We start from the raw sequence: 17,766 nt of genomic DNA, 5'->3' as shown, positions 1-17,766 counted from the left end.
GCGTCCAGATGAGGATGGTGATGAGAGTCATGGTGGTTGTGGTTTCTGCTGTGTTGACTGACAGATCTGAGTCCTGCAGTGTTGAACTCACAGGACTATAAACCTTCTCAGTTCACTGGAGGATCAGCTGACGATGCAAAGCCTCCTCTCTATGGAAATTATTTCTCTGCTCTCAACACACTGAAGGCAACGTGGGACACAAAATCAGGAGAAATACTGCTTGGATTTACACCATCTATGATCTTAATGGAATACGAGGAAATATTTATATTAGAAGTGCAGTTGAGGATTTAAGGATAAGTTTGTGTCCACTGTGGTTGGTATGATATGCCTGGTTGTCTGCCTTTAATTTACTTACATTGTTTACTGTAGATAAATAAATATAAACACATTTCAGTTTTGCTTCATATGAATCTGCTAAATTCTTACTCTTTAAAAGAATCATGCTCATTTAACCATATATCAGCTGATATAAAATTGTGAGACAAACAAATTTGTTAGATGGAGGCTGTAATAATTTCTATATCAGTTGTATAAATGTAAAGAACTTATCTTAATTAATACAATATTTTCAATCCATATCATGAAAACAGTTCTGTAGATTCTTTAAAGTAGTTTTGTTCTGTGTTATTAGTAAGATCAGAGAGTGTTTTCAGTGGATAGATGCTTGTTCACAGTGCAGGAGGTTTTTGTACGGCCACTTAATGAAATTGTATCACTGTGGTACACTTTTGGTGGAGGAACCAAACTCATCGTTGACTGTAAGTACCAGAAATTTTTATTTTATACAACATATAGCAAATATAACTATTATCAAATATTGAATGAGACTCTGATGAAGTTCAGTGTTTGTATGTTGCTGATTATTTTTGTTATTTTAGCAAATAAGGCTGATTTTATCATCTGAGAGTAAACTTCACAGAAACCAACATTTATTTAACATTAAAAATTTAAAGAAAAAAAATACAAATTGTTTAACTGAAATATATAGTACATTTTCATGTTTGAATTATTATTGATTTAGAAATGCTTGAAATTAGAACTTTGTCTATTTCATGTGTTAAAAAAATAACAGATCAATTTAAAAATATCAGTTAAATTTTTAAATATACATTCATTAATTTTAAACATTCAAACAGTTTTTAAAAACACAAACCTGATCTTATCGTTAAATGCAGCTTATCTTTGTGTTCACGGTTCATTCGTTTTACATGTAGTGAAAAGGAAGTGAAAGAGACAGATGACAAAGGTTTTAACTGTATTCACATGAGTGTTTCAGCTCTGTCAGTTTAAACAGAAGAAAATCATCACAGGGATGAGTTATTCACTGTCACACATTATAAGACACAGATGAAGATGTCATCAATAGTCATCATCAATTTACCTTTTTAGTTGCATTTACACTTGAATCATGTGTCTGATGGTCTGATACTGAGTGATTTATGAGAGCAACAGCAGCACAAGTTATTCTGTTTTATTGGATCAAATATAGAAAATTACTAGTATGTAGTTTGTATTTGTTACCAAGCCTTCACTCTTATTACTTTCTCTTTTCTCCCCCTCTCCTCCCCCTCTCTCTCCTCCAGTGGGTGTGGTGCGTCCCACCCTGACCGTCCTCCCCCCCTCCAGAGAGGAGCTGCAGAAGGACAGTGCCACACTGGTGTGTCTGGCCAGCGGGGGCTTCCCCTCAACCTGGAGTCTGGGCTGGAAGGTGGGGGGCAGCAGCAGCTCCTCAGGGGGTGTCACACAGCCTGGAGGTCCTGGGGAGGGACGGCCACTACAGCTGGAGCAGCACCCTGAGCCTCTCTGCAGACCAGTGGAGGAAGGCGGGCTCAGTGAGCTGTGAGGCCAGTCTGAGTGGACAGAGCCCTGTCACTCAAACCCTGGACCCTGACCGCTGCTCAGAGTAGAGCTTCAGCGACACTTCCTGTCTGGAAATGATGCTGCTTCTTTGATAGAGATCTTGATGAAGCTGCAGATCTCCTCTGTTCACATATTTCTGCAGGCTTCATAGCTTTCTACTCAGTGGTTTAGTTTGCATGTTGCTTTCTAATACTGATCTTCTGCATATGCTTCTTTATGTTCTTCACTTTTCAAATTCGAAATTAAATGTATTAGTTTCACTCCAAAAGAAACTGTTAATTTATCAAAAATGTGGGATAAACATTAAACATCATTAAATAAATCTGTGGAATTATAATGAGTCAATGTCGTTTTATTTCTGAAATATTCATTATGAAAAACTCTTTCTTGATCATCTCCTTTTTATACCTAATATTATACTATACTCAGGTGATGGTTGTGTTTGAATAACTTTGTAACAATTTGATAGGAATTACTGCATTTTGAGAATTAAATAATTAGTCATCATATTTTTTTATATGAAGAATAATCCTTTAGACGCTTTTCATTTAAGATTGTTTTCAGTACAAGAAAAGGTTTTCAGTTGACTATGGACCAAGAATTAAACTTTACCAGCTAGCTCATAAAGAGACTGAATTAAGTGACAAGGATGGAAGTTTACAACTGTATATGGAACACCATTATTGAGCTTGTTTCAGTTATATTTAGATTCATTGTGGTTCTGCTTAATGACTCTTGTGTTCACTGGACCAGTTTTTCTCTTCACCAACTCTCTGCACCTGCAGGAGGCTGTTTTCACTTTCACTCCTACTGAGGGAGGTTTTTGTACGGCTCTAAATCACTGTGTGAACACTGGGCCATTATGGACACTCTGACAGTAATAAACTGCTGCATCTTCAGTCTGAACTCCACTGATGGTCAAAGTGAAGTCAGAGCTGCTTCCACTGCCACTAAACCGAGCTGGTGTTCCTGAATGACTTATGCTGACATGTCTTATTAGGAGCTTTGGAGGCTGTCCAGACTTTTGTTGATACCAGAACATACAATCAATACCGCTACATTTTCCAACAGCTTGGTTTGTTTTACAGCTGATAGTGACAGTGGATCCTGGAGTAAATGTCTTTACAGGAGGCTGAGTCACAGTCACCTGACCGCTGCATCCTGCAGACAAAAACAAATCATTCATTTATCAGCAGAAAGAAATGAGAGAAAAGGCAGCACATCATGTTTGAAATGTTGCTGAGTGAATGAACCTGTAAAACAGCAGCAGGCCAGCGTCCAGATGAGGATGGTGATGAGAGTCATGGTGGTTGTGGTTTCTGCTGTGTTGACTGACAGATCTGAGTCCTGCAGTGTTGAACTCACAGGACTATAAACCTTCTCAGTTCACTGGAGGATCAGCTGACGATGCAAAGCCTCCTCTCTATGGAAATGATTTCTCTGCTCTCAACACACTGAAGGCAACGTGGGACACAAAATCAGGAGAAATACTGCTTGGATTTACACCATCTATGATCTTAATGAAATACATATAGATTATATTAGAAGTGCAGTTGAGGATTAAAAGATGAGTTTGTGTCCACTGTGGTTGGTATGATATGTCTGTTTGTCTGCCTTTAATTTACTTGTTTACTGTAGATAAATAAAACCATTTTAGTTCTGTTTAATATGAGTTTGTAAAATACTGTTATTTAAAAGCATCATGTGCATTTGATCATTTAATAATTGATATAAAACTGTGAAAAGAATTACTTTGTTAAAATGAGGCTGTAATCATTTCTCTGACAGATGTAGAAAAGTAAAAAATAATCTTTATTTATACACAAATTTCAATCTACATCACCAAAAAAGGTTTTGTAAATACTTATATACGTATATTCTTTCTGTGTTATTAGTAAGACCAGAGAGTGTTTTCAGTGGATAGATGCTTGTTCACAGTGCAGGAGTTTTTTGTATTGCCACTTGTATCACTGTTGAGGACTTTTGGTAGAGGAACGAAACTCATCATAAACTGTAAGTACCAGAGATTTCTTTTGTACAGATTATTATGCATTTTGCATGCATAATTTGGTAAAAGAAGAAATAAATGTGGGTATTTTATATGTTGTATTTTATTCATTTTTTAAATTATTATTCAAACTTGGCTGATGTCATTTTTTGGCAAACTTTATGCAGAGATACATATTTTTTTAGTATTATAGATTATGTTATTTAACAGATATTTGATTGAAAAGAAAATACAATATAAAAGTCTTTTGGCAATAAAATATCACAAGTGTGGTTGCAAAATTTGTCTGGGCAACATTTTAACATTTGGGCAAAAACAATTCTATTTATTTTAAACAATTGTTAGGTTTAAAATCTGATGTGAATGCTGTTAAAACAAATAAGTGAGTTTCTTTGTACGTACAGTGTAGCTGCAGTTTGTGTTCACAGTTCGTTAGTTTAAAGTGGTGAAAAGGAAGTGAAACAGACGGATGACGAAGTCTTTAACTGAATACAGACATTATGTTTTTAAAACAAGAAAATCATTGCAGGGAATAATTACTTACTGTCACAAACTGACGTTAAAATCTAGGATCAATTATTACAAATATCTATTACATTTACACGTAAGTCATGTTGCATTCATTGTCTAATTCTCAGTGCCACAGTAGACGATTCATTATTATAAATGTCAAAATTGAATCAAGTTTTAGCCTTTTGTTTTACTTACTCCTCCCATGTCTCACCTCCTCGCCTCTGTCTGATCACAGTATCGTGCACATAGCTAATCCACAGCAGTGTTAACCTCTGTCATGTATCATAAGTGTCTCATGTTCAGCTGTCTGTCCTACAGAGGAAGTTAATCTGCTCCTTGTGTGTCTCTGCTCTCCCCTCCAGCGGGCCAAATGGTCAGGCCCTCAGTCTCTCTGCTTCCCCCCTCCTCTGAGCAGCTCTCTGGGGGCTTGGCCACGCTGGCCTGCCTGCTGACCGGCTACTCTCCTCAGGGGAGCCGTGGTGAGCTGGGAGGTGGACGGTACAGAGGTGACAGAGGGGGTCCAGACCAGCTCAGAGGAGGAGAAGAGCGGACGCTACAGCAGCAGCAGCACCCTGAGCCTGAGCCAGGAGCGCTGGATGAAAGGAGAGCTGTACTCCTGCAAGGTCCTTCATCATGACCACAGTCAGACCCAGTCCCTCCACAGGAGCCAGTGTGAGGGCTAGACGGGCTCCCTGAAGCCCAGGACAGGAGCTCTGTGTGGGGGGAGCAGAAGGAACAAACCTGCTGCTCTGATCGATATGAGTTTTAATGTTTGTAGAGGAAACTAAAGCTTTGTGAGACAGAGAACAACACTGCTGTAAAGTGTTGGACAACAACAACTTAAAGAGTAATGTGTGTAGCTCAGCAGCTAGATGTGAGTGTGCTTAATAACTGTCATGTTGATGATTGATGTTTTTGCTAATTAAGCTTGAACTGATAAATAACTTTATGAAGTTGTTGGTCTTTTATGTTACAAAGAGTAAAAATTATAAATTATAATTTTATTGCCCATACATACAACTAAGAGCCTCTGGAGCAGTTTCAGGGTTCGGTGCCTTGCTCAATGGCACTTAAGCAGAGATGGTGGGCACTGTAGATGTGATACCAGCAACCATGAACCATGACAAAGCTGTTTGTCTGCCTTTCATTTACTTACAGGTTTTACTGTAAATAAATATTATATTTTTAACACTGCTTAATATGAGTTTCTAATTATATTGCATTTTGAGAACAAAATCACCCGGATTAAATTATTAGAAATATTTGCTTGTTTGGGCTTCTGTCATTTTATCTTGTTTTATGCAGCTTTTGGTAGAGACAATGTGGCTATAGTACAAAATTAATTTAACTTTTCCAGCATACTCATAAACAAATTCAAGTGACTATAAAAACTGTATATGGAAGAGTGTCTGTGAGTCTGTTTCAGTTTTATTTAGATTCATTGTGGTTCTGCTTGATGACTGTTGTGTGCACTGAACGATTTATCCTCTTCACAGTCTCTTCACCAACCCTCTGCACCTGCAGCAGGCCGATTTCACTTCACTCAAACTGAAGGAGGTTTTTGTACGGCTCTAGATCACTGTGTGAACGCTCCACCATGGTAGCCCAGACATTAATAATCTCCAGCATCTTCAGCCTGAACAACACTGATGGTCAGAGTGTAGTGAGAACCAGATCTACTGCCGCTGAATCGAGACGGAGTTCCCGAGTTTAGAGTTGATGCCCGGTATATAAGAAGGTTGGGAGCCTGTCCAGATTTCTGAAGGTACCAACTGAGATCAGCACCAATATCTGAACTCCCTGTGGCGCTGATGGTCACAGTCCCTCCAGGACTAACAGACTTGGATTTGTCAGTCTGAGTCAGAAAATTGTTTGCAGAAGACTCTGAAATGAAAAATGAAATATAAATCTTGAGAATCAGCAGTTCAGATTATAATAAATTAATAGTCATTGATTAAAACAGATTTGAGGTAAAAGGCAAGGTAAGTGATATTTACACTGAAAATAACAATTTAACAGGTTTTGATAAATTGTATAAAATCTTCTCATCCTGACTCAGAAAACCCAACATGACAAACAGAGTTATTGGCAACTTCATCCTGATGCAGTTTTCAGAGTGACTGCATGAAAACAGTTCAGACTCTCTGTGACATCAGAACTTAAACTCTGAGGAGCAGTGATGCTTTAAAATCATGCAAAACATATGTGGACACACCTGTCTTTGTCAAACTGTGAGGAAGAGATGAGGTGGAGTAAGTATAGGTTCCATCTCCCTGTGGACTGATTAAGCAAATGTAGAAACTTTAGACTTTCTGTTCTTCATCTCTCAGAATGTTTCAGACTTTGCAAAGTCTCCCAGAAGCCTTTGTGCTCATAAATAGATGCAGGCTGCCCTCTGCTGGGGACAACATGATATTGATTTTGTATTAAGTATTTTCATGATCATGTATCAATCTGTTCATCATGTTTCAGTTGTGATAATAGGACAAATAAATTATACATTCAAACAGACACTATTAATGTAACTTAACCTCAGTGTCACCAGGCTTTTATTTTCAGAAAATATGTTTTATTTTCCTAGGCTATTATTAGCATTCAGTCGTTAGCACTGTTATCTCCTAGCAAGAAGCTCCTGAAGGTTTGACTCCCGGTTGGGGCAGGCCTTTCTGTGTGGTGTTTGCATGTTCTCTCTATCTTTCCTCTGGGTGTTCTGGTTTTCCCCTCCATCTGTGCCCATTCTTTAAAGTACTTAAGATGGGTCAAATGCAGAGAATGTATTTCCCCATGGGGAAGTATATTCTTACATTTATTTTATGACTAAGATTTTATATCAAAAACATATGATTATCTTATAAAAGAGGATTTAAAAGCTAAATGCTAATTTTGATGAAGAACATTTTGACATTTGCATTATTTCCTTATTTTGAGGTCCTACATTCTCCAGTGTTGCATGTGTAAAAAAATATATTAATGATTGCAAAATTAACCCATTCTCCACTTAAATTTTTATTTTTTCCCCCTTTTCCCCTGCCATTTAAAATCCAATATGTAGAAACATTAAACATTAAAGTGGTAGGTTTTCCCTATGGCCACAAAGAGACTTGCACATTTGCTAAAAAGCAAAGATACAAAATGACCATTAAATATTATTACACCAAATAAGAAAACATTTCATAATCTCATCAACAAATGTATTTCAAAATTTCAATATTGCCAAAAAGTCAATCACAGAGAAAGAAATGTATGTTATCCTACACAGTGACATTATTGACCTCACTATAATAATTAGGCCCCAGAGTGAGGGCACAGAAAACACAGACAGGATTGAATCAGAAAGCTGCCTTCAGAGGCAGTAAGGTAATGTTCAGAACTTTTAATCATGCCAAAAAAAGGTCAGAAGTAAAAAAACAGACAGAACAGGCAGAAAGAGGCCAGCGCAAGTGGAGCTTCGCCAGTAAATGAATGAGTGACTGATAAGGGGAATGAGAGGCAGGTGAGGAGATTGCCGGGAAAGCTCAGATGAGAGGAAACATGGGTGGGAGTGGCAGAATCAGTAATGACTGGAGAGGTAGTTAGAAGGCAGCTAAACACAGGGCAAAAACACATGAAACATAGTCTGTAGCAGTATGTTTTTTTAATTGATAATAAAAATGTTGGATTATGTAAATATTGATGGCACTATTTTGTTAATTTAGATTTTCATATGTCAAAAGGAACGTATAATAAATAAAACATGAACAGTACATTTTCTGATGTTCATATTATCAGGCAATACACGTTTTCTCTATTTTTGACAGTAAATATGAACAGAATGCGATGTGTCATTAGATTAAAAAAATATATTTTATAAAGATTATCAAAAAAACTTTTATTAATTTATTAGTGTGAATGTGTAGTTTGTGCTTGGTGAGGTTACTGTCAGCTCTGTGTTCACTGGTCTGTATCGGAGTCTCTTCCTCTTCAGCAGCTGCAGTCGGTTCCTGCTGTAACAGCTCAGTGTCTCTGCAGTCTGACTGAGGGAGGTTTTTGTACGACGACAAATCACTGTGTGAACACCCAAGCACTGTTTATATAGTGAGCACCCTGACAGTAATAAACTGCTGCATCTGCAGTCTGAACTCCACTGATGGTCATCTCAGCATTCACTCCATCTCCTCTTCCAGAGAATCTAGAAGAAAACTCGCTTGTAGGATTTTTACCCAAGTTGATGACCAACTTAGGAGCTTCTCCAGATTTCTGCTGATACCAGTGTACTCTACTATCTCCATCTGACCAAACATAAACCTTTGGGTTGGTTTTACAGGTCAAAGTGACTGAGGATCCAAGTGAAGATGTGACTACAGCAGGTTGATTCACAGTCACTTGACCATTAGATCCTGAAAAAATTAGGGGGAAAAAGAGAAGTTAAGCAATCAGAACTGGGATTGTTAATAATTTAACTGCTTTAACTGAGTTAAAAAATACTGAATTTCTTTAATAACAATTCTGACCTCTAAGGCAGCAGCAGGCCAGCGTCCAGATGAGGATGGTGATGAGAGTCATGGTGGTTGTGGTTTCTGCTGTGTTGACTGACAGATCTGAGTCCTGCAGTGTTGAACTCACAGGACTATAAACCTTCTCAGTTCACTGGAGGATCAGCTGACGATGCAAAGCCTCCTCTCTATGGAAATGATTTCTCTGCTCTCAACACACTGAAGGCAACGTGGGACACAAAATCAGGAGAAATACTGCTTGGATTTACACCATCTATGATCTTAATACAAGGAAATATTTATATTAGAAGTGCAGTTGAGGATTTAAGGATAAGTTTGTGTCCACTGTGGTTGGTATGATATGTTTGTTTGTCTGCCTTCAATTTACTTACATTGTTTACTGTACATAAATAACACATTTCAATTTTGCTTAGTATGAGTTTGTAAAATACTATTATTTAAAAGCTTCATGTGCATTTGATTATTTAATAACTGATTTAAAACTGTAAAAAAAATGACTTTGTTACAAGGAGACTTTATACATTTCTCTGTAAGGTGTAGAAAAGTAAAGAATAATCTTTATTTATACAGAAATTTCAATCTTTATCACTAAAAAGGTTTTGTATATTCAATAAAGTTTATTCTTTCTGTGTTATTAGTAAGATCAGAGAGTGTTTTCAGTGGATAGATGCTTGTTCACAGTGCAGGAGGTTTTTGTACGGCCACTTAATGAGTTTGTATCACTGTGGAACACTTTTGGTGGAGGAACCAAACTCATCGTTGACTGTAAGTACCAGAGATTTTTATTTTATACAACATATTGAAAATATAACTATTGTCAAATATTGAATGAGACTCTGAGCAGTTCAGTGTTTGTATGTTGCTGATTATTTGTGTTATTTTAGCAAATAAGGCTGATCTCACCATCTGAGAGTAAACTCACAGAAACCAAAATTTATTTAACATCTTAATGTTAAAGAAACAAAAAATTAATTGTTTAACTGACTTATATAGTTCATTTTCATGATAAGTTTGAATTATTATTCATTTAGAAATGCTTGAAATTAGAACGTTGTCTATTTTCATTTGTTAAAAAAATAACATCAATTTATAAATATCAGTTAAATTTTTGAATTTACATTCATTAATTTTAAACATTCAAACAGTTTCTAAGAACACGAACACGATCTTATCGGTAAATGCAGCTTATCTTTGTGTTCACGGTTCAGTGAAAAGGAAGTGAAAGAGACAGATGACAAAGGTTTTAACTGTATTCACATGAGTGAGTGAGTGTCAGTGTCAGTTTAAACAGAAAAAAAATCATCACAGGGATGAGTTATTCACTGTCACACATTATGAAACACAGATGAAGATGTCATCAATAATCATCATCAATTTACCTTTTCAGTTGCATTTACACTTGAATCATGTGTCTGATGGTCTGATACTGAGTGATTTATGAGTGCAACAGCAGCACAAGTTATTCTGTTTTATTGGATCAAATATAGAAAATTACTAGTATGTAGTTTGTATTTGTTACCAAGCCTTCACTCTTATTACTTTCTCTTTTCTCCCCCCTCTCCTCCCCAATCCTCTCCTCCAGTGGGTGTGGTGCGTCCCACCCTGACCGTCCTACCCCCCTCCAGAGAGGAGCTGCAGAAGGACAGTGCCACACTGGTGTGTCTGGCCAGCGGGGGCTTCCCCTCAACCTGGAGTCTGGGCTGGAAGGTGGGGGGCAGCAGCAGCTCCTCAGGGGTGTCACACAGCCTGGAGGTCCTGGGGAGGGACTGCCACTACAGCTGGAGCAGCACCCTGAGCCTCTCTGCAGACCAGTGGAGGAAGGCGGGCTCAGTGAGTTGTGAGGCCAGTCTGAGTGGACAGAGCCCTGTCACTCAAACCCTGGACCTTGACCGCTGCTCAGAGTAAAGAAACAACATCACTGAATCTGCTGAGACAAATTCTGCCCTTAGAAACAAATCCAACATGCTGTATTGAAGGTCTGCTTAACTAACACGTGACATTCTGCATTTAATTTGTCTTCAATTCTTTCCTTAAACATTTATACTTTATTACAGTCACATGCTGTATTCTTTGTGCTTTTGTCAGAGAAATAAATATTTCATGCTCTCACGTTTTATCTGATAGTCATTTTTATGGATTTTAAATAAATCATTACTGTTTGTTACATCTGCCGTTGTTTTATTCTTGGAGGAACAAAAGTCAGATATCATGTTCATGTAAATCTGACTTTCACTTCCTCTTTGACTGATTATGAACTTCACATAATTTCTGTAGGATGTAACGTTATGGTGTCTTTTGAGAGGGTCTACAGGGAAACCTTGAAGATGGGAATCTATCATCTAACTAAAACCTGAACTGCCAAAACAAAAATACATTAGAGCAAAACATTTACATTATCATTTTCATTTAAGAAAATGTATGGTATCATTCTCAAGGGAAGTACAAATGTACAAGATGCATCAGAGTATTTCTGTTTTTCTGACTGACTTTAAAATTAAGAAAATAAATTACATAATTCTCAATGAAAGTACAAGTAAAAGCTTTGTGTTGTATTCTTTGGAAAGACACTAGTGTCTTATGGAATATAAATACTTTCATGCCAGTTATCTGAAAGTGTGCTCAGAACTAGAGTGAATAGACTTTGTTACGTTCCACCTCTGAAACTACAGAGTGATTGTCAGTGAACCAGTCGACCATGTCAGTCTGATGCAGAAACTCACAGCTGCAACACAGCAAACTGTATGTGGTCTGACTGAAGGAGGTTTTTGTACGACGATAAATCACTGTGAGACCCACTTGTATATGCTCCCATACAGTAGTAGTCTCCTGCATCCTCAGTCTGCACCCCACTGATTGTCAGAGTGAATTCAGGTTCAGATCCACTGCTGCTGAAACGACTCGGTGTACCAGACTGACGGCTACTTATTTTGTAAAACAACAGTTTGGGAGGTTGTTCAGGTTTCTGCAGGTACCAACTGAGATCATCATCAACTCCTGTACTGGCTGTACAGCTCAGAGAGACTGTCTGTCCCACACCAACAGACTTTGATACAGGAGACTGAGTCACAGATGGATTGGCATCTGATCCTGGAGATTAAATGAAAGTTTAAATACATTTTTAAGAAATTTGTGCATGAAAATGTATTTCCGTTAGCACAGAAATGAAAATAACTTTTTATTTTAACTTTTTATTGAACATTTTCAAAGCCTAGATTCCACAATAACAGCAAACTGGTCATAAAAGAAACTCACTACTTCTCACCTTGAAGTCCTAACAGCAGCGTGGTCAGCAGTGGAGTCAGTAACATCATCATGATGATTAATCTCACTGTCAGACAGACTGCACACACTTGTCTCAGTGGTTCATCTTAAACTGGTTTAGGTGCAGTGATGCATTCAGTCATTCAAAGCACCACCTTCATAGTCAAACAAATATATGTGTTTGGTTCAAATTCCAAAAGAAATTCACCTGTCTGCAGTTACATCAGTTTCAGGTCAAATCTGTTCTCACTGAAGATTCACACAAACATATTTAACATATTTAATATGTGTCCAGGACTGTAATTTCATCTGTGCTGTATGTTGTGCATATAGCATATTTTGAAAATAAAGCTAACTTGACTTGACTGACTCGACTTGACTAAAACTCTAACAGTCAGAGAAAGTAGTTTAATCCTTGTTTGAGTTCATTTGTCGCCACAGGTTAGAATTGGACAATATAATGTGTGTGCGGAAGTAATCACGAATCAAAGTTTACAAAAACAATCAATATGGGGACCAGAGAGGAGCTGGGGATCAAATATTAAATATTTTTGTTCTTTGCTACACCAGAGTAGAGATTGAGACTGGGGGAACATTAAGAGGACGATGTTCCAGTAAGCAAGAGAAGGGATCCTATACTATACTTTAAAATAAATGTTATGATATTCTGGTTATTCTTGTATCTTCTACTCTGGATCAACAACCATTATATAGTATATTTTGATATCTGTATTGGCTTGTATGTCTATCAGTGTGAGACATTTGTTTTAAAACAATGTTGGTAGAAATATTCTCTATAACTGGTAAGAACATGTTTCCAAAGTATTCTGGTCTAAACAGTGATTTCATTTGATACAGACTTTAGACATTAGTTTTATTCATATTAGTCCCTTTTTTTTTAGTTTGGTTTGAATTATGTTTGATTTAGGAAAGTCCTGGAAGAACAGGAACCAGGTCCAAGATCTAAATGTTTTTTTATCAGGATCACAGCAGACAGCGAGCCAAAATATCCAGAGATATAGTCAATAGGAATATTCTAGTGGCATTTACTGGTTTGGGGCCAAGTAGCTTCTCTAAATACGATGGTCTAAAAGTCTAAAGCAACATATTTTTGGCTCAGAAATAAAAGCTAATTTCTGAATGGTTTGGGGAAGGTGGTTACAGGTGATACAGAAAAATACTTTCTGAATTGGGGCATAGAATAAACAACACTGTTGCAGTTAGAGGCCTGATCACTGGACTAATGTATCCAGTATCTGCTTAAGTTTAAAAATTATTTAAAAATACTTTGAAAGGAAAACCAGAGATGACAATAAAGTTTGTGCTTGGTGAGGTTACTGTCAGCTCTGTGTTCAGTGGTCTGTGTCAGAGTCTCTTCCTCTTCAGCAGCTGCAGTCGGTTCCTGCTGTAACAGCTCAGTGTCTCTGCAGTCTGACTGAGGGAGGTTTTTGTACGACGACAAATCACTGTGTGAACACCCAAGCACTGTTTATTTCATGAGCACCCTGACAGTAATAAACTGCTGCATCTGCAGTCTGAACTCCACTGATGGTCATCTCAGCGTTCACTCCGTCTCCTCTGCCAGAGAATCTAGAAGAAAACTCGCTTGTAGGATTTTTACCCAAGTTGATGACCAATTTAGGAGCTTCTCCAGATTTCTGCTGATACCAGTGTACTCTACTATCTCCATCTGACCAAACAGAAACCTTTGGGTTGGTTTTACAGGTCAGAGTGACTGAGGATCCAAGTGAAGATGTGACTACAGCAGGTTGATTCACAGTCACTTGACCATTAGATCCTGAAAAAATTAGGGAAAAAAAGAGAAGTTAAGCAATCAGAACTGGGATTGTTAATAATTTAACTGCTTTAACTGGGATAAATCTGTATTTCATTTCAGAGTTAAAAAATACTGAATTTCTTTAATAACAATTCTGACCTCTAAGGCAGCAGCAGGCCAGCGTCCAGATGAGGATGGTGATGAGAGTCATGGTGGTTGTGGTTTCTGCTGTGTTGACTGACAGATCTGAGTCCTGCAGTGTTGAACTCACAGGACTATAAACCTTCTCAGTTCACTGGAGGATCAGCTGACGATGCAAAGCCTCCTCTCTATGGAAATGATTTCTCTGCTCTCAACACACTGAAGGCAACGTGGGACACAAAATCAGGAGAAATACTGCTTGGATTTACACCATCTATGATCTTAATAGAATACAAGGAAATATTTATATTAGCAGTGCAGTTGAGGATTTAAGGATAAGTTTGTGTCCACTGTGGGTGGTATGATATGTCTGTTTGTCTGCCTTTAATTTACTTACATTGTTTACTGTAGATAAATAAATATGAACACATTTCAGTTTTGCTTAATATGAGTTTGTAAAATACTATTATTTAAATCATCAGGTGCATTTGATTATTTAAAAACTGATATAAAACTGTGAAACAAATGACTTTTTTACAAGGTGACTGTAATAGTTTCCATATCAGATGTAGAAAAGTAAAAAAAATAATATTTATTTATACACAAATTTCAATATAGTTTATTCTTTCTGTGTTATTAGTAAGATCAGAGAGTGTTTTCAGTGGATAGATGCTTGTTCACAGTGCAGGAGGTTTTTGTACGGCCACTTAATGAGTTTGTATCACTGTGGAGGACTTTTGGTGGAGGAACCAAACTCATCGTTGACTGTAAGTGCCAGAGATTTTATTTCATACAACATATAGCAAATATAACTATTATCAAATATTGAATGAGTTCAGTGTTTGTATGTTGTTGATTATTTTTGTTATTTTAGCAAATAAGGCTGATCTCACCATCTGAGAGTAAACCTCACAGAAACCAACATTTATTTAACATTAAAAATGTACAGAAACAACAAATAAATAGTTTAACTGAAAACAATTTAATTCATTAATTTCATTAATTAAAGTTAAAATTGTTTTTAAAATGTGATTCCTGTTAAACACAAACATGATCTTATCGTTAAATGCAGCTTATCTTTGTGTTCACGGTTCATTCATTTTACATGTAGTGAAAAGGAAGTGAAAGAGACAGATGACAAAGGTTTTAACTGTATTCACATGAGTGTTTCAGCTCTGTCAGTTTAAACAGAAAAAAAAATCATCACAGGGATGAGTTATTCACTGTCACACATTATGAAACACAGATGAAGATGTCATCAATAGTCATCATCAATTAACCTTTTTAGTTGCATTTACACTTGAATCATGTGTCTGATGGTTAAATATTTTTGTTCTTTGCTACACCAGAGTAGAGATTGAGACTGGGGGAACATTAAGAGGACAATGTTCCAGTAAGCAAGAGAAGGGATCCTATACTATACTTTAAAATAAATGTTATGATATTCTGGTTATTCTTGTATCTTCTACTCTGGATCAACAACCATTATATAGTATATTTTGATATCTGTATTGGCTTGTATGTGTATCAGTGTGAGACATTTGTTTTAAAACAATGTTGGTAGAAATATTCTCTATAACTGGTAAGAACATGTTTCCAAAGTATTCTGGTACTCTGATACTGAGTGATTTATGAGTGCAACAGCAGCACAAGTTATTCTGTTTTATTGGATCAAATATAGAAAATTACTAGTATGTAGTTTGTATTTGTTACCAAGCCTTCACTCTTCTTACTTTCTCCCCCCTATCCTCCCCACTCCTCTCCTCCAGTGGGTGTGGTGCGTCCCACCCTGACCGTCCCTCCCCCTCCAGAGAGGAGCTGCAGAAGGACAGTGCCACACTGGTGTGTCTGGCCAGCGGGGGCTTCCCCTCAACCTGGAGTCTGGGCTGGAAGGTGGGGGGCAGCAGCAGCTCCTCAGGGGTGTCACACAGCCTGGAGGTCCTGGGGAGGGACGGCCACTACAGCTGGAGCAGCACCCTGAGCCTCTCTGCAGACCAGTGGAGGAAGGCGGGCTCAGTGAGCTGTGAGGCCAGTCTGAGTGGACAGAGCCCTGTCACTCAAACCCTGGACCCTGACCGCTGTTCAGAGTAGAGCTTCAGCGACACTTCCTGTCTGGAAATGATGCTGCTTCTTTGATAGAGATCTTGATGAAGCTGCAGATCTCCTCTGTTCACATATTTCTGCAGGCTTCATAGCTTTCTACTCAGTGGTTTAGTTTGCATGTTGCTTTCTAATACTGATCTTCTGCATATGCTTCTTTATGTTCTTCACTTTTCAAATTCGAAATTAAATGTATTAGTTTCACTCCAAAAGAAACTGTTAATTTATCAAAAATGTGGGATAAACATTAAACATCATTAAATAAATCTGTGGATTATAATGAGTCAATGTCGTTTTATTTCTGAAATATTCATTATGAAAAACTCTTTCTTGATCATCTCCTTTTATACCTAATATTATACTATACTCAGGTGATGGTTGTGTTTGAATAACTTTGTAACAATTTGATAGGAATTACTGCATTTTTAGAATTAAATTATTAGTCATCATATTTTTTATATGAAGAATAATCCTTTAGACGCTTTTCATTTAAGATTGTTTTCAGTACAAGAAAAGGTTTTCAGTTGACTATGGACCAAGAATTAAACTTTACCAGCTAGCTCATAAAGAGACTGAATTAAGTGACAAGGATGGAAGTTTATAACTGTATATGGAAAACCATTAGTGAGCTTGTTTCAGTTATATTTAGATTCATTGTTTTTCTGCTTAATGACTCTTGTGTTCACTGGACCAGTTTTCTCTTCACCAACTCTCTGCACCTGTAGGAGGCTGTTTTCACTTTCACTCTACTGAGGGAGGTTTTGTACGGCTCTAAATCACTGTGTGAACACTGGGCCATTATGGACACTCTCACAGTAATAAACTGCTGCATCTTCAGTCTGAACTCCACTGATGGTCAAAGTGAAGTCAGAGCTGCTTCCACTGCCGCTAAACCGAGCTGGTGTTCCTGAATGACTTATGCTGACATGTCTTATTAGGAGCTTTGGAGGCTGTCCAGATTTCTGTTGAAACCAGAACATACATTGACCAAGATTATCACAGTTGGAATGAGTAGGAGGGTTTGTTTTACAGCTGATAGTGACAGTGGATCCTGGAGTAGATGTCTTTACTGGAGGCTGAGTCACAGTCACCTGACCGCTGCATCCTGCAGACAAAAACAAATCATTCATTTATCAGCAGAAAGAAATGAGAGAAAAGGCAGCACATCATGTTTGAAATGTTGCTGAGTGAATGAACCTGTAAAACAGCAGCAGGCCAGCGTCCAGATGAGGATGGTGATGAGAGTCATGGTGGTTGTGGTTTCTGCTGTGTTGACTGACAGATCTGAGTCCTGCAGTGTTGAACTCACAGGACTATAAACCTTCTCAGTTCACTGGAGGATCAGCTGACGATGCAAAGCCTCCTCTCTATGGAAATGATTTCTCTGCTCTCAACACACTGAAGGCAACGTGGGACACAAAATCAGGAGAAATACTGCTTGGATTTACACCATCTATGATCTTAATGGAATACGTATAGATTATATTAGAAGTGCAGTTGAGGATTAAAAGATGAGTTTGTGTCCACTGTGGTTGGTATGATATGTCTGTTTGTCTGTCTATTAATTTGCTTACATTGTTTACTGTGATAAATAACACATTTTAGTGCTG

The 17,766-nt window shown here is 37.6% G+C and overlaps 1 protein-coding gene and 1 gene segment (V, D, J or C); one reads left to right on the top strand and one right to left on the bottom strand.

Moving 5' to 3' along the window:
• The window catches only part of LOC127360568 (immunoglobulin lambda constant 1-like), a 35,856-nt gene extending 19,417 nt beyond the window's left edge, over nucleotides 1–16,439 (top strand). Inside the window, 1 exon segment of the C gene segment in view lies at nucleotides 15,950–16,439. Within this exon segment, the coding sequence occupies nucleotides 15,950–16,147 (198 nt within the window).
• LOC127360258 (T cell receptor beta chain MC.7.G5) overlaps nucleotides 1–17,766 on the bottom strand; it is a gene marked incomplete in the record, with an annotated part of 299,553 nt that overhangs the window by 145,387 nt on the left and 136,400 nt on the right.

This window comes from Dicentrarchus labrax, unplaced genomic scaffold (genome assembly GCF_905237075.1).
Source record: "Dicentrarchus labrax unplaced genomic scaffold, dlabrax2021, whole genome shotgun sequence".
NCBI classification, from domain to species: domain Eukaryota; kingdom Metazoa; phylum Chordata; class Actinopteri; family Moronidae; genus Dicentrarchus; species Dicentrarchus labrax.
Note: the sequence above shows the minus strand (reverse complement) of the source record. Positions and strands in the feature narration are given on the sequence as shown.